Source organism: Amblyomma maculatum, chromosome 2 (genome assembly GCF_055883805.1).
Source record: "Amblyomma maculatum isolate TAMU_Amacu chromosome 2, ASM5588380v1, whole genome shotgun sequence".
NCBI lineage: Eukaryota > Metazoa > Arthropoda > Arachnida > Ixodida > Ixodidae > Amblyomma > Amblyomma maculatum.
Genome location: NC_139345.1, coordinates 74918703 through 74942961, shown reverse-complemented (window position 1 = coordinate 74942961; position 24259 = coordinate 74918703). Strand labels below are relative to the sequence as shown.

The 24259-nt window shown below is 45.5% G+C and overlaps 1 protein-coding gene across 1 annotated transcript in view; it reads right to left on the bottom strand.

The window, feature by feature from the left end:
• Nucleotides 1-13933, bottom strand: part of LOC146199033 (tyrosine-protein kinase JAK2-like) — a 63689-nt gene extending 49756 nt beyond the window's left edge. The window contains exons 1-8 of the mRNA XM_084594515.1: nt 13639-13933; nt 12469-12818; nt 11824-12005; nt 7880-7997; nt 6810-6974; nt 4735-4839; nt 1848-2005; nt 482-768 (exon numbers count right to left, since the gene is read on the bottom strand). Of these exons, the coding sequence (XP_084450641.1) occupies nt 482-768; nt 1848-2005; nt 4735-4839; nt 6810-6974; nt 7880-7997; nt 11824-12005; nt 12469-12747 (1294 nt within the window). The 5' untranslated portion in view covers nt 12748-12818; nt 13639-13933. The remainder of the gene's footprint in view (nt 1-481; nt 769-1847; nt 2006-4734; nt 4840-6809; nt 6975-7879; nt 7998-11823; nt 12006-12468; nt 12819-13638) is intronic.
• Between the last annotated feature and the right edge of the window lie 10326 nt (nt 13934-24259).

Below are 24259 nucleotides of genomic sequence, written 5' to 3'. Positions count from 1 at the left end.
CGAGCCATAAGTCGCCAGGATGGCTCCTTTTTTTTTACCCGGGGGGAAAATGTACTGTGATAGTCAGCACTTCAGCCATCGACATGCACCAGTGCGTTGTGCGACGAAGACAAAGAAGTACGCTGGGCACGCCGTTGCAAGGTCCTCTCCTCACAGCTCTCCATCTGAGCGTCAATAAACGCCCTATTACAATATATATAAAAAAAAAAAAAAGGACAGGTCCATTCACAAGCAACATTGCCTGATTGTGACAGCTGCAATGGGAGGTCCCCTGCCTCATATTGCAGCTGTTGTATATAGTATATATGCAGCTGTTGGAGTTCCCTGAAGCAAAACAAGACTGAGAATTCCTGGACTAGTAAATTAGTTGGTCTCTTTAGAATAAGAAACAATACAAAGCTCTGTTACAGCTCTGATGCCCCTAATTGGTTGGTGATGGCACTCATTCTTTCTGAAGAGAGAGAACAAAGAAAAATCTCACCATACTCAGATGGAGGCACACAGTATCCAAGCCCAACTTCCAGGGTTGGACGAACAGCTTCGCTGATCAGCCTAGCCAAGGTAGCGTACCTTCCTTCTTCCGGTGCTGCTTCGTCCAGTGCAAAGCGGCCATCTAGAAACTGCACAATGCGCAGCGTCTCAGGCGCTGCATTTCTTCCCAGGAAGTCCAGCCGATACTCCCGATAGACAGATGAGCTCTGCCGAATCAGGTACCAGCCTGCTTCATGTCCACCTTTCTCCTGCAGCTTTTGGTATGCAAACCTGGCCCTGTGAAGAGAACCCGCAATGTATAACGCTCACCATATCTTTGCTGTGGACATCTACAAAGACCTGGTTGCCATATATTTTGGTCCATGACCAGCAGTTACTTTTTTCCTGAAACCTTTGTATATATGTATACATCATACAATATTGGGACACATATAAGGCAAAAGATAACCAACCACCAAGAGTCATCTTTTGGCAAGGCAACGAATGAAAAGTTAAAAATTAACATGTAAATGAGGAAAAAAATTGAGTTATTTTTAAAATGTTACCATACCACACAACAACCCAATCTTGCCACACGATACAAAGGTGCGTGCTTCATGCTGCCATCACAACCCAACCTGGCCATAACCTCACAAACTTAGGTTTCAGCACTGGCTCCATCAAGGTCATTTCCACCGACAGCTTCTCAAATGTCTTAGTGCGCTATGTATACAGTTCGCTGACACTACAGTTTTACTGGTTACACCTTTGAAAAGCTGATAGGTATACATATATTAATTAGGCTTCACATTACTCCTCTTATTTTTCTTAGTAATGCTACTTGGTCCTTTCTCCATTATTTCTTGCTCATTATATCCACCTGAGACTTGTGCCCTGTTAAGCCCAATACTACACTATGATGTGCACATACATAGAGCTTTCATTTCTAGAATCAAATACATAGAGACTGCAAGTTCAAAATCTGTAGAATCAACTTTTACCACAGGTAATTCCCCATGACTCTGGTCAAAGCTAGCGTTTGAAAGTAGGCAATCTAGCACTGAACCTATAGCACCTGTACGCCGTGCAAAGCCAGATTCTGATTGCCATGTGCAAAGCAGTCAGAGCAGCTGGTCGAGTTCCTGTTTCAAATGTCAGGAGTGCTCGGTTATGGCTCCTGGACATCCTGCTCGTCTTCACTGCTGTAGTCATATTAAATCTGCAGCTTTCTGGAGCCTCCTTCAATTAACCAACACAGACTACCTCCTTTATCTATTAACTGATAATAATCCACCACTGACTGCATACAAATGGCTGCACACGCAAGATACTGCTTCTTCACACTACATTTGCAACAAAAACAAAATCATCCTTACCCTACTGGTCCATGACATCTCATTGCTCGCAGCATGGTCAGCGATGGTGTGGGAAGGTTGATACACAGGTTCACAGTCCACTTTTCTGTTAGCCGGTAATAGCCATCAAGGAGTGACACAAAAGAATGCATTTGGCTAATGCTATCAAACCTGAGGTTCTGCAATAAAAAAGATATGGCATGACATGTAAGGCTCCAGGCTAATGGCACGCTGCTACAAGTGGTGTCAGCTACATTGCAGTTAGTTTCCTGTATCCACAAGAATTACGTGCAGGTCCCCAAACGCAGAGTACAAATATGCACCCTGCTGAACATTGTGCACACGACTTAAAATCGCAAACAAATGCTATTGGTGCATATACATTGCACCATACCCACGAATGTGTGCCTCTGGCTTTACAAAATTCTGCACAGCCATGAAAAACTGCAAATTTTAGCAGGGGTGGAAGCAGGTTCAAGCATTTTGGCGCAGCTTTGGAGCAATGAAACGAGAGTATTGGAGCATTTCAGTTTTGTTTTGGAGCACGTTTCTAAGGTCAAACACCTTTGATAATTGTAGTTTGCTTTTTATGAAATACAAAATCTCCAATCAGATTCCTTTTCATGCAAGTTCAATGCCTTTCCAACCTCCCACTCATCTCTGACAAGACAAACGGCCAAAGCATGTAAAGATATAGTATAACACAGGCCAACTTTAGCAAAAACTTGGAAAAGATTTGCAGCAAACGTAACGCTTGCTAGTGCGCTTTATAACTGAACATCTAGCCTCACCTAATGCGTTTACCTATTTTGACTTGATAGATTCAAATGCCGAGTCTACCACTTCGATGCGCTCTAGCAGCAATACTAATTTGGAGTTCAGATTAATGAGCATGGCATTTCTGCTCCCTATCTTGTGCATACCTACTTTATTTTCCTCATTTAGAATACACCTCAAAGCCTCCAGATAATGGGGTATTACATGATCCCGTTTGATCCTATGCCTCGGCTGATAAATTCCTGAGCATATGAATATTTTGTCTGCAAAAAAGGTGCCTTCAGACCACAATAATGCGCCTCGACAAGCTTAGCGTCAGTGCCGCTCTCTTGCTTTTTTCCTACCGTGGGATCGCAGACGACTGCAGCCCAACCTCGATCGCATTGTCCATTTGTAAATATGGTGGAGGTCTACAGGGGTGAAATCAGGCTTGGGCATTTTGGAGCAGCTTTGGGATATAGAGAGATGGATTTGAGGGGTAGCCTTTCCATCCTACAGCTTTTTTACTTCACTGCCTCCTGCCAATAGTTCACCATTCTCTGCTTGAGCAATGCTGAGGCTCATTGTTAATATTTTGGCAGTAAATTACGTATGCCTTTCCAACAATCTTGAGAAGCTGCCTAGTGATTCACAGCTTTGGCGTGCCAACGCTTCAAGTATGGTTTTTGTCTGCTGTAAGCCTGGCAAGCTTGTCACTGACAAAGAGGCTCGATAGTGAAGTACCTGCTTGTTTTCACAGCAGAACCATTAGAATAACTCGTGCAGTTTTTGCAGTCGGGACAAGAGAAGTTTGCGCTACCTGCTTCGCTTGCTGATCTCGCTTCTCTCCACCGGTGATTCAAAAGGTTGAGAGGGGGTGCGATGTCACATGCACAGTACATTTTTTTTTTTTTTCAATTATCGCTAATCGCCGGTGGCTCATACTAAATTTACTTGCGAACAAATATTTATTATGCTCCATGCTTCCTTCCCTTGCAAAAATTTCATTTGTATTAGGCCCAGTGCAAGAAGCGTTATATCTTTGTCACAGGTGCAATGACATTGTTCCCATGTTCTGCTAAATTTGATGGCAGAACATCAAAATAGCAAGTTTGGAGCAATATTGCACTTTGGAGCAGGATGGAGGAGGGAAAGCGGTTTGGAGCAGAATGGAGCAATTGGAGCAGCACTTCCACCCCTGTTTTAGCCATATTCTCAGATTTGTGTCTTAGCAGCCACATTCTCTTTTTTGAGTTTTGAGATGACCCCGTGCTTGTGGAAGCTAGCAGGAATGATATAATGTTGGGAATGTGATTACTTTAAATTTTATTCAAGGGCTGAATTTGTCACCAATAAGTTCAGCTGGTGCTTTAACGCGCTTGCTAACCCATCCACTGAAGCGAGTTTGCATGTCGGGGATTGCTATTCTAGCAGCAACATGCCAGTAAAATTCAATACAATGAGTAAGAATACACTGATACCTACTGAAAGAGCAAGGTACCCATTATTCACCGCAGGCTTTCCTTCTGCAATCATCTGCTTCAGAAAGCATCTTGCGTTATATCTGGATCAAATTATAAAACAGCAAGACTTTTTTTTTTCTCTTCCTATAGATACTCACAGCAAGCTCAGAACCCAGGTTTGTGGGACATAAGAAAAACCATCTTCCTAATATGTAACCCTGACCACAAAGGCAAGGTGCAGAGGCAGTTATGTGCAAAAGCTATACACGTTAACAAGCGAGAGATGTTCTAGAGAATACGGAAGATTCTTAGTTCTCAATTATTGGATTTTAAAATTCTCAGCTGGACAGAGTAGATTCTTTACCCGTAAACATCTACATATAAGCTCGAGATACAAATGCACCGAGCAGATGAAATAAGCAAACTTTTGCTAGTCACTACAATAATCATCTACAGACAGTTATTCCATGTGATGCCCCCAACTAGACAAGGTTGGAGAAGAGGGGTTCAAAGAAACCTGCAAGTTTAAAAATTCATAAAAGCCCACATGAATGGACTATGATTTTGAAATTAGGAAGAATACAATGGATCATGATCTACGAGAAACTGGATACCAATGACAGTGCCAGGAATGTCCAGGTTACTGAAAATTTATAACGCAAATATCTTTTACAGTACATTCTCCTCACCTGAGGTATGCCATTGCGACGACTGATTTCAACAGTACAGTGAGACGGCACCATGTTCACGAAACACAGATCACTGATGGAGCAGATTTGTGTCCAGTTTGCACTCTGGAATAAAAAAAAAGAAGGTAGGGAGGGGGGGGGGGGGGGGGGGGAGAGCACTTAAGTGTTTTTTTTAAGAGTTTGACAGGATAGCATTAATGACTTCCATCTCTGGCTCCCCTAGCAAATCCTCATTTATGAACATACATTTCACTAATCGTTCAAAACTAATTCTTTAATTTGTGCATCCATCCTCACACACATACTGATTACTTTACAATCGTAGGTTATCACATTATGTGTGAGACCCCCTGATACAAATACAAATCTCTGCTTAAACCAAGCCGTACGAAAACGCCTGCATGGCCTCGGAGTACATGTCTCACTCAGAATCCATAGGTCCAACAGGGTTAGATTCCCATGTCAAAGGAGCAACTCCAGTTGTCAGTTCCTGTCATGGCCATGTCATGTGATCTTGAAATGTCACACGACCTGCCACCCAACCAGTGCTCGGCCATGTCACTAGACAATGACCCTCTGCCAGAGCAATGCTTGCGGTTTTTTGCTCACTACACTAATACTGCTGACGCCACATTTTCTGGGCAATGGGGCCGTCAACACTCACACGTTTCAAATCAGAGAAACAAAAGACACGCATAAGCAGATTTTTTTCATTTGACTGACAACACACACACACTGACACACCACGGTTAAAAAGGGTGAAAAATGAGCAATAATGAATACCTGCACACAAAGGAACGCCTGCCATTAATATGAGAGGTCACAACATTAAGAAGCTTGAAGGAAAGAGAAGTATGTAAGTAGCGCAAAGCAAGTGAGGTTGGAAACTACTGAAAGAGGCCTCTGCCATACTGTCTGACGACGGTGACGAATGTAGGCAACTGTTGCAGAGACAGTGTGGAAAGTAAGCAGACACATGCACTTTATACAAGCCTACACATGGCACAGAGAAATTAGATTCAGAGGACTTTGATTTACTGGCTTGTTAGGATTCACTCCAATATGGGTACACTTGAACTAACATTTACAACAAGGGTACACTTAAATTACCTGCCGTATTTCCAGGTTAAGCTTATTTTCAAAACCTGTACACATGAACGTGCACAAACGAAAAGCAACTGTATAGACTAATGCATGCACACTGTCATTTTCATTTAAAATTTGTGGTGCAAGCCAAGTGCAGATGTGCGGCAACAATCTTTTCATGCATTTAATGGCATTCAAAGTAGAGCTCAATCCAATATTCATTGTTAGACGCTTACAAAACTTCACAAGTTCACATACACCAAAAGCAGTAACTAGCCTGACGAATCTGAACAAAACGCGCTTGAAGCTTTTGCCATGTTGCTCCGCCATCAGCCCTGTTGCCACAATAACTGTGAGAATTTACTAAATGCAGGCGCTTGGGCTGATTCAACTTATTAAAAGCCAGGCCAAGCAATTTCTCAAGCGCTGATAATGAATTTCCAATAAAGAAAAAAAAACGGTGCACTTTGCATTGAGCTGCACCACAAAAATGCACAACTTCTCAGACTTAATACATTGAACCAGAAAAAATAATGTGCCCACGATCACAGGGAAACTTCAGAAGGCAATGCAGTCAGTAGCGCGTAAGAATAAAATGCCAGCACTACTCAGCAGCTCTTTTTAAGTGCAAAGAACAACATCAATTTTCAAATGGCTGCTGAACACACACTTACTGGAATAAAAAGGGAGCAAAAAAACTGTGTTTTCTTTACAGGCAGAGCTTATGCTTTATTCCAACCCTGTCGATTATCACCATCATCTGGACTGCATTCACTGCAGAGCAAAAGGACTCTCATCACGCTGTCAAATTATCCCTGTATTGCACAGCCCGTGGCAACTTCATGCAAACACAAGCCACACCTATTCCCCACGACAGCACATGATTATCCCCACACTTCTGCAGGCCTCACCAGGGCCAGGTCGTCTTCATCAGAATGAACATGCAGGTCAGTTCAACAGCCAATAACATATACCATAAACACACACACCTCCTTTGGTCCTTTGGCACGCATCCGCAGACCAGGAAGCTGGGTATGAAATGGATTGACCAGCAAAATCACCTCCCATACACGGCCATCTGTGTCCACTTGAGATGCAAACTGCTCACATGAGTATTCAGGTACAATACTGCTGAACTCATTTATGTAAATTTCCTGCAAGTAAGAAGAGAATGGCATTCGCATTTCAAAAACACAGCCTAAACACTGGCATTTACCTGGGATGAGTAAGCAAGATTAAGAACTGCCAACAAAACCTTAAAAAGTTATTTGCATCAATTTTACTTTGACAGCGTTTTTCACTGGTCATAAAACTTTGCTTGAAATTTAATAAAACAACAGAATCAATTGCTATGAGGGCAGCCAGCATGGGTTGCATGCAGTCCCTTGCACACAGAGATTGACTGCTTGGAGTGTTGCAAAGAAAGTTCAGTAAGGTTAAGCAAAAGGTGGAATGCAATCAAGCAACAATTTCTTTTTACCCAAGAGAACGCCATACTGATGCAAGTTCTACACTTTCCTATTAATTCTTGTATGTTCTACAGAGCAGCGAAAAATGCTGCTTACAGCCAAGTGCTTCTATATAATGAACAGTGCCGATATTCTTCAAATATGAGCTGTGTCCCCTAATCAGCACAAAAAAGCGACATTGTCGCACTAGGTGGTGTCCGAAGCTCTTCCACCAAAGCCGAATCTGAAGCGGAAAGGGGAGGACTGGAAAGTACAATCACCTGCCAGCCTTCACTTCAAGCAAGGAATTTAACATACGAAAACAAAGATTAATGCACTTTCTTTAAAAAAAGAATATTTAATAACAAAAAAAAATAATATATATATATATATATATATATATATATATATATATATATATATATATATATATATATATATATATATATATATACGCAGTTCAGATGGAACCACCTTCCTCCCTCAATGGCACTTCCTAGAGTAAACCATAAACCCAGCCACTTTCTATAGCATTATGCAGAAAATCACATCAGAACACCCCAGGGCAAAAGAGGCAATAAACAAACAACAGTGAAGAAACTCTGGCTTACCTTGACACGCTGAGCATTTTGCCGACTATTCTGCCAGCACTCGTTGAGGGCAGTCATCATGCGTGTTTTCAGGACACGCATTTTCCATGGCCCAACCAGTACCGAAGGCATAAAATCACTGTAGAAGAAACAAGATCAGAAAGCCAAACATATCAGCAACAGCATTAACACAGCAAACCAGAGTAGTCCCTATTAAATAACAGAGCTGGCAGTTTGGTTCCAGCCCATTATTCAAGCACAGTGGGAAAACATATCCAGTGCCCCAACAAACAAAATAAAAGGAGAGCAAATAGTACTTGCTGACCTCTAATTAAAGTTCTGCTAAAGGTACAAAACCCCAAGCTCCAAAGACTTCCAAAAACGTTCCAAGAAGCAGTTTCTCAAAACAATATTCGAAATAATTTTAAAGCAGCAAAAGCAAGAACCCAACTAGATCATGAAGCCAAAGGTAACATTTTGCAATGACAAATCAAATGTGTCACAAAACATCAATCAGTAAAACTCTCAAACGAACACTGAAAATGAGGATACTATAACGAAAACCCAAAAATGATCAGAGCAGGCACGACAGCGTCTTATTCTATAAGTGCAAAAAAGACACCAATCACTGCGATGAGCCAACAATACATGTGCATGGGAACTTCACATTAAACACAAAAATGGTGCATAAAACTACTGCGCAGTTAGCTAACAGTTCCTTTCAATGCATGTTAACATCATAAACCCTAACAAGTAGCCTCTTATAAAAAGATTCAGGCACCAAGACCTAAAACAAGAAAGGTAAAGAATGAATGAAGTAGAGGGAGCCTTTATGAGAGTGCAACACCCTTTGCAGCTGCAGTGTACAACATGGGTACATTTGTTCTCAAAGAAATAGATGCACAAAGCAAAAACACACAATGCATGTGAGCCCTGCTTCCTTAGCAATAGTCAAAATAAAGGATGTTGAGGACAAACTGAACTTAACCTCTATCAATCAGGAAATTACTGCTTACTAATGAAGGAGGCTACTTACATTGAAAGGATAGCCTCTTACAGAATAGAAATACCAATCAACAACATATACTCCCACCGGGATGGCGCAGAGGTTACGGCGCTCGACGACTGTTCCCAAGGATGCTGGATCGAATCCCGGCCTCAGTGGCCACTTTCGATGGAGGCGAAAAGCAAGGCACCTGTGTGCTGTGCAATGTCAGCGCACGTTAAAGTATCCCAAATGGTCGAAATTTCTGAAGCCCTCCACTACGGTGTCTCTCACAGCCTGAGTCGCTTCGAGATGTTAACCCCCACAAACCAATCAACAAAATATCCATATCATCATCGCACACTAATTTCACAAATTAACTTGGACGATGAAATAGTCTCTTTTATTTTGTGGATCTCATGCATATCTCGGAGGCTCGATCATTTGGTGGTCACAAAGCCCTTTTCAGCATTAGCTTTGTAAGTGCCAATCAAGTGGTGAGAAAAAAAAAATGTCCCATATGTATTTAAGCCCAGTGTCTTAACAATACATAAATAGTTCTTCTGCTATTGAAAAAGCATATATAGAGCAATAAAAAGTCAAACAACTTTTGTTAAAAAGAAAATCTGCAAGAAATTATACTCGCATCCCTTCTTCTTTATTATGTACTCTTGCAAACACGCACATAGAAATTTAATACACCAACTCAAACCAAATTAATGCCAGATACACAGTGATGTGGTTTACTTTTCGTGACTGCCTCATTCTATCAGTGAAATGAGTGTTAATCTATGCTAATATTTTTTGGTTTCATTGCTTAACCTCACCTTGGTGCAGGTCTGAAGTAGTCTTTTGCTGAAATACCTGTTTGACATGTGGGAGTAATCTGTTCATCACGCAGTTTACCGCACATGAAGGAGCCCTTCCATCACTATTACTAAACATACTAAGCACCAGGGTATCGAACCAGAATTTTCAGGAGTTTGGTTCGGGTTTGGATTCACACCTTTATGGTTCGGGTTTGGCTCAGGAGACACATTCCGTGCGGTTCGAACCAGTTTGACCCAGCCCAACCGGTTAAGACGGGTTAAAAGAAAATAAACTTTGGGGTGTATTTTTTTCCTTCACTTTTTAAACACCGTTATCTTCCCTGTTTAAGTATATAATAAAAGCTGAAAATTCATACAGTAGTCAGTCTATTGTTTTTGCTGTCAGATGTGATGGGCTTCACTTGGTTGTACACACCTCAGCAAAATAGTTGTAATGAGCAACCAACGATTAGAGCAGTACGGGGGGAAAATAATTATTATTTTCAATGCCACATAACCAACCAAAGCTGTCACACGCCAAAAGGAAGTTAAAAGAAAATAATTTCCTGCCGCGCTTTTCAGGTACATAAAATTTCACATAAATTTTAGCTCAGAGCAAAACCTCTACTACTACATGTACAACAATGTTTCATATGGCTCCCACTAAAGAACTTTGAAATCAGATTAAGATCAAACCAAGCCCACATCCCAAAGCTGACGATGTATATACCATATGTGTAGCTATATCTCGCACAGCACGTGCGCACCTTTGCATTTTGCGTTTCTATGAACCAAGTGGACCGTACACCATAGTCGTATGGACTGAAACGACAGTATGTGAAAGAGCTTAGAGTAACTCCACTCAGTTGCTTGCTCCAAACATCGGAGCTTCACTCCTGACATAGTTCAACTTGACAAGGGAAATAAAGCAAGCAGACATCGCTAAGGACAAAAGGAAAAGAAGACAAAAGGAGAAATCGACTTATGAAATCATTCTTGTGCTAAGTTCAGGTACAACTCAAGAACAGACCAGTAAAATTGCTGCCCAAGGTGGCCTTCCCTTCATCAGTGTCGGCTTATCATTCTGAAGTCTTGGCCAACCAAATTGCACCTGCTGGCACCGCATCGCATGTGCCATGCGATTCATTTCGGTGTCGTCAAACAATAAGAAAATAAAACGATTGGCATTTTTCTTAACTGATTCGTCATTTCGTTCTTGAGTAGCATGTGGTTATGTATTTATCTAAATATGTAACTCAAATTACAAATTATATGCTATTATTTCACTGCCTAGGAAGGCTCTCGAATGCGGTAACTTTCGCCATGGGCGGCGCCACTGCTCAGTGCAGGGGCCACCCGTGTTTGGAATGAAACGTTAGCTCGACACCAGAGACTGGTGCTATGCATGTGCCAATATATTTTCCTCTGTTCTTGTCGCCTTTTTGCAAGAGACGATTTTTCAATATTGTTGCGATGTTTGCAGTGTGCAGTGGGGCTTTGGAAATGAGAAAGAAGAGCGCTTTAGAAGCAGTGATAAAAGAAAAAATAATGAAGGTAAGTAGCCAGCAAATTTGGGTCAGAACTATATTGTGAACCAGTTCGAAATGGTTCTTTCGTTTGGTTCCTGTTGAGGTTCAGTTCCAAGATGACGGAAAAAATTCAGTTCTGGTTTTCGATTTGGTTCTGGTTCGACACCCTTTTAAGCCCTAAGAAGCTATTTCTACACACCTATTAATGACAATTTACCTTTAATTCTATATAGAAACTCTCTAGTGATTAGGACTTGCTTAAACCTGTTAACATAGCACATATTACTGAAGTTTCAAGAAAAGAGAGGACCAGAGGACCAAGAGGACAAATGCACAAGGTAAAAGCACTGTACACACTTCCCATATTGGTATCGATGCCTTATAACACAAGTGTGGAGTAGTGGCTGCAAATGCATGAAATGCTTCGAATAAGCTATTGTTAGCTCACGTTGTACCAATATGCTCCTATCGAGAAGCTAAAGTCACAAACGTTGCACGAAAAATTAAGTTAGAGAGGTAGAGTGAAACTTCCTTCCTGAAGAGTAATGGCCTGGACATTTTTTGGGATGTACATATTAGGTGATGCACAAAATGAACAAAATAAAAACGAAAACAGCAATAGACTGAGGCAATAATGCACACCTAAAACTGTAGCTGCCCTGCTGCGGGGTCTGGCCGAGCTCTATGAGGTGTCGAACCACATCGGTGATCACGAGGCCCAGAGTTCGGCTCTGCACCTTGCTCTGATGTAGCTCAGGCACACGACCACACACAAAGTCCTGACGCATCTGATGGTACAAATAGTTGAGCACTGCCTCTTCCTCCTGTAGAATTTTGGAAAAGGTGAACAGACAATATCAGGCAAGTTTCTGACAACAGCATAAAACATTGCAATCAATCTCTTACAGGCGCATCGCCCACTTCTGTTTCAGCTACAATCTGAACATACCAACCAAAGAAAAGGAAGCCTGACATGCTCTCCCTCCCTATTTGGTATAGCCCCCCCCCCCCCCCCCCCCCTCGCAATTAGGCATAACCGCCAGGATCAGCTATACCTAACAGACCCAAATCTCACTACAAATAGCTTCATATAAAATGACCTATCTTCCAACATTGTGCAATGTACATAACTTTTCTCTCCTTTAACATTCGCACTTGTAATCTGTACTACCTTGCCCACCTAACCAGTGTAACAAGCACCCTTTTTAATCATCAAAATAAACTTTAATTGGTACCTTTAATGTTTCCCACGTTAACATTATGAAGTAAAGAAATTAACACTCTTGCCTTGATCCTGTCTAAGGTTGGAGTCTTGAAACGCAGGCGGAAGTAGACATTCACTGTCTTCTCCTTGTCCTTCACAGCTGCAGATGGTGCAAACCAAATGTCCAGATCCGGGTAGTACAGACCAAAAAGCTGGCACATTACGGGGCTGATGCCACATAGTTTGGCCGCGTGAACACACAAGTCCTCAGCAACAATATTCACTACAGTACTGCATGGAATAACCAGAGGTTCACGTGGTGTGTAGAAATGGATGCGCACAGCCTCGGTTGCAGAAACCATGGCTGCGATGTGGCTTAGACTGTGGCCAGCCAACAGTACAGTCAAGTGCAGTGGACCTTGTGTCACGTCATCTTATAATGGAAAGAAAGAGAAACAAGAGTTACACAGCCACATAACACTACAAAATCAAAAATGAAAATATACCGCACAACTGAATTCATGACTAATGCATTATGTACAGTAAAAAATATAACATGAGTAAAAAAAGAGGCATCTGCTCATAAGTTCAGAAGGATCTGTCCAGAGGAGGGAGACTGTTCAAAAGTAACAAAGAAACGCTGAATCCCACATTGCTTCTCAACTGGCCCAAAACGTTAAATCTATCGGCGGTTAGTAAACTGACGTGTGTTTCTGTACTCATACTGTTAGTACACCGCGCTCAGTGACACTGCCCGACTATATATGCACCAATCGATCCAAAATCAACTCTTCCAACATATGTACGTACAAAACCTGCCCGAACTGACGTTCCAGATAGCACAAAATAAAGGCGCCAAACCAAGCTTTCGGCTTTAGAATCGACATTAACAAATGTTATGTGTCATAACGCATGCGCACCGATCGCGCGTCAAAATTTCTGTCCTCGGCCGTAATTCGAGGTAGGTTACGCGTGTAAAAGTGTGTCGAGATCACACTACGGCATGCCTGTGGGGTGCAATAAACCATTTATTATAAGCAAACAGCTGAAGCCAGATCTAAGCCAATACCAGCTGCTAAGGAACACTGCAGTAAGGCAAATGATGAAAGGAGACATCAAGACATGCACCGATATGATAACATGACAGCGCGTTTAGCTCTGCATTGCCCGAATGTCCACCCTGCCATTTGTCCCGACACACAACGGCATTTTGAGATCTTTTGAACTTTCCTCTGAATATTCAGAAGGCTTACCTGAGTACAATGACAGGTCGCTGTGCAGAAAAATAAAGGAATGTCAAAACCGAAACAAGTCTATTGATAAATTGCGGTGTCGGTATTGGTAGCAAATTATTTATCCCGATGGCGGCACGCAGTGAAAGCTACCTGTGCGAGTTGCACGCAAGCCTGTGACAACCAGGAGTAAATCAAACCACAAACAGCTTACGCTAAACGCATAAATATGTCCGGATACTATTCCTTTCTGCGAAAGCTGGAGATATTGCTGTTTACCACCAGATCATTTTTCTCCGAAAACCGGCAGCAGGGGTAGTGTGGCCAACCTATTTTCAAAATAGCTTCAGATGTTCCGATAAGCGATAAGCACACACTAAGTAAAATATCAAATGAGTGGCATTGTGAAGAGTATTATAATAATAAAGATTATTGAATTTTGTTGAGACAATTTACGGGAGCGGCAGTGAATTATAAAATATTTTCTACTAGTTCCAGTTTCAGTTCTGGTTGTGTGCGTTGTTTTTGTATTATATATGTGATAGTAAACTTGTTGGATACTTGTTATCTTCTAAGCCCTTTCTATAAATAGGCCTTGCTCTTGCAATAAACGGTATTTTTCGCCATGTAATGAGTCTCTGCTTATGACCTTAGGCTGTCTAGGCCAACGAAACCATAAAATGTTTCTCCCAACTAAATGGTTGAATCCTTAAAGTGCAAATTTCATAAACAAACTCCATTTGGTCGTTAGTATTTTTTTTATACAAAGTTTGCTTAGGATGCTCATCTGAGTTGGATATTGAGAAGTGAGTGAGTGAGTCAACTTTATTGTCCGACAGAAAATGCTCTTTTCTACCCCAGCAAAACACGGAGCCGTCCGAGCGATGGCACGTTGCCGGTGGCGTCATATCGTTGCCTTCTAAGCTCAAAAAGATTTATTAATGCGTAAGCATTGTATGGCGTACTTGGCTCGGGGTTTCGTGTCATCGTGAGATTGTCCGCGCGATTACGTTCGAACGAATGAGTTTATAAGTAACAAGTATGGTTGCATCAAATTTATAGAGCATCAAAAAATCACGAATGGGAAATCGGGAGATCCGCCGGTGTGGTGCAGTGGTAAGATACATGCCCGACTACTGTGGCGGAGTAGCTGGGTTCGAAATTGAAAAATTGTGTACTCTTACAATACCTGGGTTCGATCCCGATCCCGACCGCGGCGGCTGCGTTTCGGTGTAGGCGAAACGAAGAGGCATCCGTGTACTGCGCAATGTCAGCGCACGTTAAAGATCCCCAGGTGGTCGAAATTAATCCGCCCTCCAGTACGACTCCCCTTTCTCTCCACTTTCACTCCCACCTTCCCCTCATCCCTTACGGCGCGGTTCAGGTGTCCATAGAAAGAAGTGTGACAGATACTGCTCACCTTCGTCTACCTTTCCCATCCTGTCGACCTATTATTATTATTATTATTATTATTATTATTATTATTATTATTATTATTATTATTATTATTATTATTATTATTATTATTATTATTAATATTATTATTATTATTATTATTATTATTATTATTATTATTATTATTATTATTATTATTATTATTATTATTATTATTATTATTATTATTATTATTATTATTATTATTATTATTAAATCTGGAGGTGTATGTTAATTAATTAGTGCCCATTAAGTCAATTTAGACGTCTAAATAGCCAGAAAGGGTAATGTCGACGTCCAAGAGGGACACAGATATAGTGAAATAGAATACGGATAGTATTCGAGAGGGGTACTCGACTTCCGCTGACGTAGTCTGGCGCATTCGGTTGGGGGGACGCATGGAGGAAGGAAAAAATTGGCTGTGGCTTAGCTTGGTTAAGCCTGGTGATTGCGAAGCAATACGTGGTACTACTATTGTACTCACGTGATTGTACCGCTTGTGGTGATGCTTGGCTGTGCTATATTCACCGTGGTGATGCTCCGGTTATGCATGGCCACAGAAGACGTCTAACGGCAAAGCCTTCAAAGCACTTATGTGTTTTATGAGAGACACAAACTTGATTGAGAAACTGTGACTGTGCTCCTCGCCGCCTTACCTTTCCTATCATTCTCTTCTATCTTTCTCCTTTAAACTCCTCATTCCCCTTCCCCAGTGCAGGGTAGCAAACCGGAAGCTTTCCTGGTTAACCTCTCTGCCTTCTCTCTCTCTCTCTCTCCGGTAATTATGTTTGCTGTTATGGCTATGGTGACGCTTGACTGTACTATGTTTAGCTATGGTTTTACGTACGTCTGGAAGAACTGACACACTTTCTCCGACAAGTGTGCGTTTTTTTTTTTATTCACAGGAACGCTAGGAAAGGTGAGATTTCTCAGGCTTTCGCCTTTCACTACTTTAGTCGCCGAACTGGTAGTGCTGCTAGTAGATGCACACGTCCCAAACTATCGGACGAATTCTTACCTTCCTCTCCTGCTTCTGTCGTCGATTCTGCTACCGAAGACATTGACCGCCTTTTCCGCCTAGCTGCTTCTTGCGCTCGTCGCTTGGAAAGCCGTTCTTCTCGCTCTTCTTCTGTCTCTGTGGCTCGCTTTTGCTTCCTCTTTGCAGCCTGCCTAAGCGCTTTGACTGTAGGCAGCATCTCATGGCTTCACGAGAGGAGCGGAGTCAGGCCGTAACTGCCACCGCGCAAGGCGACGGTGAGCCCCCGCTCTTACACCGTGGCCCCGTTCTTACACAGATAGTATGACGTCACGCAGCCCGCAGCGCCACTAGTGAGAGGAACGGAGTCAGGCCGGATGGATGGAAACAACTTTATTTAATAAAAAAAAAATCTTCCAGGGTGGTCCCCTACTAGTCCAGGAGTCCACAAGCTTTTGCTTCACATAGAGCCCGATCTATCAGCCATTTCTGACCGGCGGGTTGAGCTGTCCGCAAAGCAGCCGCCCAGGAAGAAAAGGTGGGATGGGGGATGGGGGGCAGTGCCTGGGGGGAAAGACATTCCCACAGGTAGTGGAAAAGTGAGGATTTTGGCCTGCCACAGGTGTCGCAGTGAGGGGGCAAGCCAGGGTGAAGGCATGAGAGACGGTAGGGGGAAATGAAACAATCCGTCTGCAATTGTCGCCATGTAGCACTGGATAAGGGTGACAAGGTGCTGTGGGGTGGTGGCAGTGTCATGCGCTTGTAACTACCACCGCGCAAGGCGACGGCGCGAGTTGAGCCCCCACTCTTACACAGATGGTATGACGTCGCTTAGCCAAGTCACGCTAAAGGTCAAGCGTGGCTGCCACCACCGCGCCTTTTGACAGGCTTAGGTGGTAGCTAAAGTAGTATTGCTTCGCAATAAAAAAAAGTATTTTTCCTTCCTCCATGGGGGGACGAGAGCAGAGGCGTCGAGCATTGCAGAGCAGTACAGGAGCACGCCAAGCGAGGGTGTAACCACTGTAGTGTAACTGCCCTCCCACGGGAACGCTCTCTGCGTGTCGAGAGCATCGAGTTTCCTCCATGATCGAGAGCAACACCGACTGAAATACAGACCTGTACAGAAAACGATCTCCTATGGGACCTCGTGCGCCATCTTTCGTTACCTTTCTCGCCGTTAAGGGCGCTCGGTTGACCTGTTCGTCTGTCATTTTCATCATCATCAAATCACAAATAATATAAACAAACTGTATCCAAATTGAAAAAAAAAAAGATCTTTGCCCGAGTTATACTTCGAAAATTTTGCATTTTTGTATTTTAGCGGAGAGTGTTTATTTTTACAACGTTTTTCTCTCGCCAGAAGACATACCGCGATTCCGCTTTGGGCGACGGCACTGCAGTTACTCGCTGCACATGCGCAGAACAGGTGTTTGTGCATTACAGCGTGGACAGATAATTAAACTACAACGACGAAAAAAATGATAAAACTAATAGACCTTTCTTATTAACACGTGTACAGTAGCGCTAGGCTACTCGTAGTGTTCGTTTCCTAGCGGCGAAGGCTATGAACTAGAAGGTGCGCGCTGGAGCAATGCTATCTGTGCAGGTCTGTATTTCAGTCGGTCTTGGTCGAGAGCAGCGCGCCACGACCACGTCACCGCAACATCTCTCCTCAGCGTTCTCCGCCTGCCGCAAATTCGCTCGATTCCGGAGGGCTCGCCGAGCGCCGTCACATTGCAGCCACCATTTTGAGCGTCGTCGACTCAAGAGAGAAAAAAAGGTGGCGAGGATATAACGCTTTATGTCATGTGACTTCCTCTACACTCGCTTTAGACGAGAGAGCAGCCGGTAGTGCACTTGACTGCTCTCAGCGGAGGAAAAGCCCCCCTCCTCTACCATTGGAAGCCAGTGATTCTACTCCTGCTCTCCCACTCGAATTCGATATAACTTTCCGTAGCAGGATATTTGAAATGTTCGAACGTGAGTGAGTGGAAAAGGGCGTGATTTAGGTGCATAAATGGGTGTAAATGGTTATAAAGTGTGTAATGAGAGGTAATCCACCAACTACAGTCTGAAAATTCCGAGAGCACTGCAAAATCAGCAGTGCATAATTTCTGCAGCAATGCAAAAACCTGTCCGTTGTTGCTGCACATGGTAGTACATTAAATCGCGCTCCCATTGTCGAACACAACCAGCGTTGTGTTGAACCAAAGCCATCTAGATGGCGCTGGTTGAAAAGCCGGCGCCGCGGCACAACATAGTATCAAATTTGTTGTGGCTCTAGGAAGAAGGAAAAGAACAAATTTAGCTGGGGCTTAGCTTTGGTTAAGCTTGGTAGGTTGCGAAATCAATGCGGCGACCTGGTGCAGTCTTTCTTTCTCCTTCTCCATAACGTCTGTCTAACGTTATTGCTGTTGTTGTAGGAAGAAGGAAAAGAAAATGCACGGGCCTGCTATCTGTAGCTGAGCCACCTCCGCCGCCTCGTGCGGACAGAAGAGAAAATAGAGAAGAAAGAAAGAAGGAGAGAAAGACGAGCGCCGCAACAGCCGTCGCCCACCACCGATGCGGTGGCGGGTGTAATGACGGCCTACAACAGATAAAAATTCAGTGGTAGGCTAGCCCCCGCCGCAAGCGGCGGTGACCTATACCTATCCCAGCCCCATCAGGGTCAGTACCAGCCATCCTCCGTCACTGTCTAACGAGGAGCAGCGCTATAGTGCCTAGAATATAGCGCGCCTCTTTTATACCGTCCCTAATGATGATGATGATGATGATGATGAATGATGATGTAGCCTTCCCTTTGTAACGGGAGGGCGCCTACCAAGGGGAAGCTGGTTACATGCAAATACATACACTACATACAAATGCAGTAACACTATCAAGTGCGAAGCGAATATACACATAATATCGACGAAACAGTATCCGTAAAAAAAAAAACAGTTCTAGTGTCGCACCAGCGTTCACCACTCAGTCAATCGGCGCTTCGTCGCTGAAACAGCCGCCTGGTTAGCCTGGTTGCATCCGTTGTGCCGCCCTCGCTCGAAGAGCGGAAACCCAGTGCCTGTGAAAGCATAGCGCCCTCCTGTAATGGCGTTGGCAGCTTCTCGCAGAACAGGGTGATGTGATGATGTGCTTCGTTGTCTCTTCGTGCACTCTGCAGGCTCTACACAGGGTGCATTTGACAGTAGTGTCAAAACGCTTTCAATGAGTAAGCGTTGGCATAGCACTCGCGCGTGCCTCAAACGACAAGCGGCTGCCCACACTGTTGTGGTAGAATCTCTCGACGCAGATGTCCTGCTTGGCTGCCCGTTGCACTTCAAGCGTCGCCTTCTCTTCCATGGTAGCCCTCCACGCCTCTCGCTCTTGCGCGCGCACTTTGGCGTCAACTGCTGTGACTCATTTCTTCGCGCTGTCGGCTTGTACTTCGTTGCTGAAAAATCCGAACTTGCGACGAAGGTGGTGGAGTCGCTTGATCCATGAAGTCCGCAGGCAGTTTCGGCTGACATAGTCGAAGACTCTGCGCGCCCACCTATCTTTGTGCATCAGTCGCAGCCTGCCATCGTTGGTTATTTTGCTCTTTCCCTCTCGAGTCTCGAAGGTAGACCAACCGAGGTCTCCCTGCTCTGCCTCGTTAGCCACTCGCTCAAGGCACCCCGGCGCCAGCCGTCCCACCGCTCGTTGGCCACGCTCAAGCCACTCCCTTGTGGGCGATGTCACGCAAATGATTGCATTAGCAAATGACAGTGCGAGTACATGACCGCTTTCCATAGCTCGCGGACCATAACAAAGCGACTGCAGCCCCATAGGCATCGCCTTCAAAGTGGAAGCGTAACGCCTCTAGCAAGAGGACCGCCGGCCGGCGAGGCACGATCTGGCATCGTCCGATGACATGACTTGGTAGCCCCTCTCTCGCAGCTGGTATGACGTACGTCACAGCGAGCGTGGCGCCTCTAGCGGGAGAACCACCGGCCGGCGTGGCACGATCCGGGATCGTCCGACGACTCGACTTGGTAGCCCATCTCTCGAAGCTGGTATGACGTCATAGGTCATCCACGGTTGACGTTTAAAAGTCAAACGTGGCACGGTCCGGAATTACGCGAAAGGTCGTTCATGGGCGTAATATTGCTTTCGCAATAAATGCACGGGCCTGCTACTGGCTCTGTAGCTGAGCCACCTTCGCTGCATCGTGCTGACAGAAGAGAGAAAGTAGAGAAGAAAGAAAAAAAAAGTGGGACTCGTGCGGACAGAAGAGAAAGAAGAGGAGAGAAAGAGAAAGAAAGTAGAGAAGAAAGAAAAGGGAGACGGAGAGAACAACGCGCTCCGCAACAGTCGTCGTCCACCCCCTAAGCGGTGGCGGATGCAATGACGGCCTACAACAGATAAAAATTTGGTGGCAGGCTAGTCCCCCGCCGCAAGTGGCGTTGACCTACCAGTCCCAGCCCCGTAGGGCCAGGAACAGCCACCCTTCACCACCTCTCACCCAACCATCAAATTTCACCGATAGAGAATGGATTTGGTACAGTGGCCTCAAGTTGGGCGAGAAAGAATACGAAGTGACATCGTACGTGTCAGCGCTGGACGACTCTACGAGAGGCGTCATTTACTATGCATATGACGGCGGACCTCCCGAGGTCCGACAAGGATTCCCGAAACGCAACCAAGGGATTCCGGTGGTGGATGCTCGTCACCTTGGCCAGTCAATGTCCATACTGGTGACGTTCGCCGGAAAGAAAGCTCCAGACACCATCTACTATTGGGAGAGTCCTTTCCGTGTGCACCCTGTACGCCTGTGTACGCCCAGGACCCAAATGTACCGCAGGTGCGGTGAAGAACACCTTCCGCCAGCAGAGGGGGAAGCTCACACCTGCACGCCCACTGCATTGTGTGCAAAGGCGCCCACAGCAACGGGAGCAAAAACTGCAAACATCGCTTTGTAGAACGCCGCCCCAAACACAACCAACAAAACAAGAACCTGAACGATGAAGTCGAATAGCAATCCGGACACAGGCAGCGCTCAAGAGACGAAGCCGGTAGCCGTTCGTCGAACCACCATCGGGGAAGCAAGACCCGCCAGAAATCATCCTCCTTCCCACCACTGTCATTTAGCCAGAACGCCAGTTCGAGGCAAGGAAGCACGGACCGACGACGGCGCGCGAGCAGGAGCAGGAGCTGCTCGAAGCAAGTGAGCTGGCCGGATACGGCTTCCCAGAATTACACCGCTCGGGAGAAGGAGGTCCTAGCTAAAATACAATCTAGAGGCGCAACCATTGCGCAAATGCAACGGGAAATAGCAGCAATGAACAGTATATTTAAATCTATATAACCACCCATAAAAACAACTACACCAACACACCGCGCGCCTTCGTCCTCCACACTAAGCGCCATACCCTCCCCGAGTAATGCAATGGAGACGGACAGCCGCATTAATTGAAACGACCGGTTCCTTCCGATGAGGGTTCCGAATCGAAACGAGCTGCGTAAGCGTCTAAAGATGACAACCAGCAACCGACTGTCAAACCTAAGTCCGCAGACAAGCTAAGAGCAGAAATGGGCGCACTCGAGAATAAATTTAGCGGTCTCGAGGAGAAATTTAACATTCTCACGCGCGAAGTAACTCAGCTGGGTACAAACATCTCTGGTTTTTCTCAGCAAGTAGTGCAGCGTCTCGCGGCCCTGGAGACAAGCGGTAATGTAATGCCGGCAGCCGCGACCGTGCCAGTAATTATCCCTCCCATGTCTCAACATGGCCCCATCGCCAGCAAATAGAGGTATGGCAGTAGAGCTGCAGGGGATTCCGCAACAAACGGAGTAACCTGTAGTTTGTGGTTTCCTACGTGGACATAAGCCACCAACCACCGCGGGTTCGAGCGTCGCGCGAGCCGAAACCCCGATCAGCCGTTACCACGCGCACCCTGAAACACCGCAGCGCGCATTCAACCTCCACCGGGAGGAGAGCACTTCGCTGCAAGGACACCAACCCAAGTTCACGAAGGAGACGTTTATTGAAACGCCGTCCTCCAGCGGCACATACACACACACACACGCACACACATACAAAATATACAAAACGCACAAGTGACACGGAGTGCGCCGCAAGCACGCAAGGGCGTGCTGTGATCTCTCTCTCGCAGTGACCAGAGGGTTCCTTTGAGAGAAAGTGGGCAACCACCGCAAGGTACGCCTGTCGCGGATCGTTGGATCACGATCGACAGGCTCGAGTTGCGCTCTCAGGTACGACCCGGAGCAGACGAACTCGAGTACACACTGGTCTGCGCGGACAAAGGCCGGCAGACAAGAACAGTAGCGTACGCACCTTACGGTGTCTCGGAGGAGTCTCTCCCTGGGCCCCGCTCGGAGGGTCGCGCGAGCGCGGCCCTCGAAGCGGTGCCGTGTTCCCGCCAAAAGGCGCCAATGAGAACAGCCACTGGGACGCCAGGGCGGAGCTGTGGCCCGAACGACAGTGACAAGTCGTCCGAGCCCCTCTCCGCCGCCTCAGGCGGGAGAAAGGGAACGAGGAGAACAACTGGGAAGCGGGCGGCGGCCGCGCAAAGGGCAGCCGCAGCAAGCCCGAATCCCACAAGTTTCACATCTAAAGCTTACCTAAACAACCGGTCGTAATAGCCCTTCAAGAAGTTAGCGGTCCGGCAAAATTATCGGGCTATAAAGCGTTTACTCCCCTCTCGAACGCAGGGACGACGGCGACAGTCTTATTCACAGAGACATTTGTGCAACGCAACATTACGGCTATACAACACACCATAGACAGTTCTAGCGAACAGTACACTCTATTTGAAATTGTGCCCAGAAAAAAGGGTGACGCAAATCTTTTTATACTCAACCTATACAGTTCACCGAAAGACAGGGGGTCAAGAATTCCCGACCTACTGTTTAAAGCAACTCGCCTCGCCGCAAGAACGCAGCGATTTTAATGCCCACCATTCGTCTTGGGGTTATCGGAAGAACAACCCTAAGGGTAGAAAGCTGTGGCAGTCTATCCAGAACCTAGGCCTCACAATTCTTAACGATTCCCAAGAAATCACGCAGATCGGCAACAGCGTTAGCGCAGATACCGCACCTGGTCTCACACTAACCAAAAACATTAGCGATGCCTACTGGTCCAATACGAGAAACACACTAGGGAGCGACCATTACATAATAGCTACGACATTTGACAGAACATTTCACAAACTGCACCACATGCGCACACGCATCACCGACTGGGATATAGGTTCAGACGCTTACGAGAGCAAACTGCCCCGTCAGATAAACAACTTAACGGTGGATCGCTGCACTTAAAGAGGACGTCAAGACCACGGTCGAGACGCCGAGTGAGGAGCCGCACCAGACGATGTGACTCCAAACTCCACCACATGTGGGAAGCGCATGCCAGCCTACTAAAACGTTGGAAGAGACAGACACACAATAGAAATCTACGCAAGCGTATAGCGCAACTCGAGCGCCGTATCGAAGCGTACACTATGGACCTGCAAGAAAAACAATGGGACCAAATCTGTGATAATATGAACGGGCATCTTGGAAAAAAAAAAGACATGTTTCTTCCTTCGACACTTAATTATTCGACCCCACACAGACAAAATGCACACGAGACCGGCTCACGAAATTAATTCACCAATACCAGGGTACGGACGCTGAGCTACTCGCCGAACTTCGAACGCACTACCTGAACACGTCCCACACAGACCCCCTACGCGCGGATGAGGGTCTCCCCAACGACACCCTGGATGCCGACATAGCAGATGCCGAGGTCTGGTTTGCTCTCAGTCAGCTCCATACCACCACCGCGATTGGACCTGACAGAGCATCAAAAAAAACGCACAGAAATCTAGACCACGCGTATGTCGTGGCCCCGACGGAACTATATGAACACCTACTGGAGGGAAGGCGAGATCCCTCAGGAATGGAGGGACGCGCGGGTCACCTTCATCCCAAAACCGGGCAAGAAACTCTCGACCGAGAATCTGCGGCCCATCTCCCTCACGTCTTTCATCGGAAAACTAATGGAACATATCATCCTTAACTGACGGCAAAATTACGCGGAAGACCGCAACTTACTTCCTCCAACGATGATTGACTTTAGGGCAAACCACGCACGAAGTGATGCTCCAGCTTAAGAAGGACGTGCTGGACCCTCCATGTGGAACCGGGACGAAGGCGGTACTCGGGCTAGACCTGAGAAAAGCCTTCGACAACGTCTCGCATGAGGCAATCCTT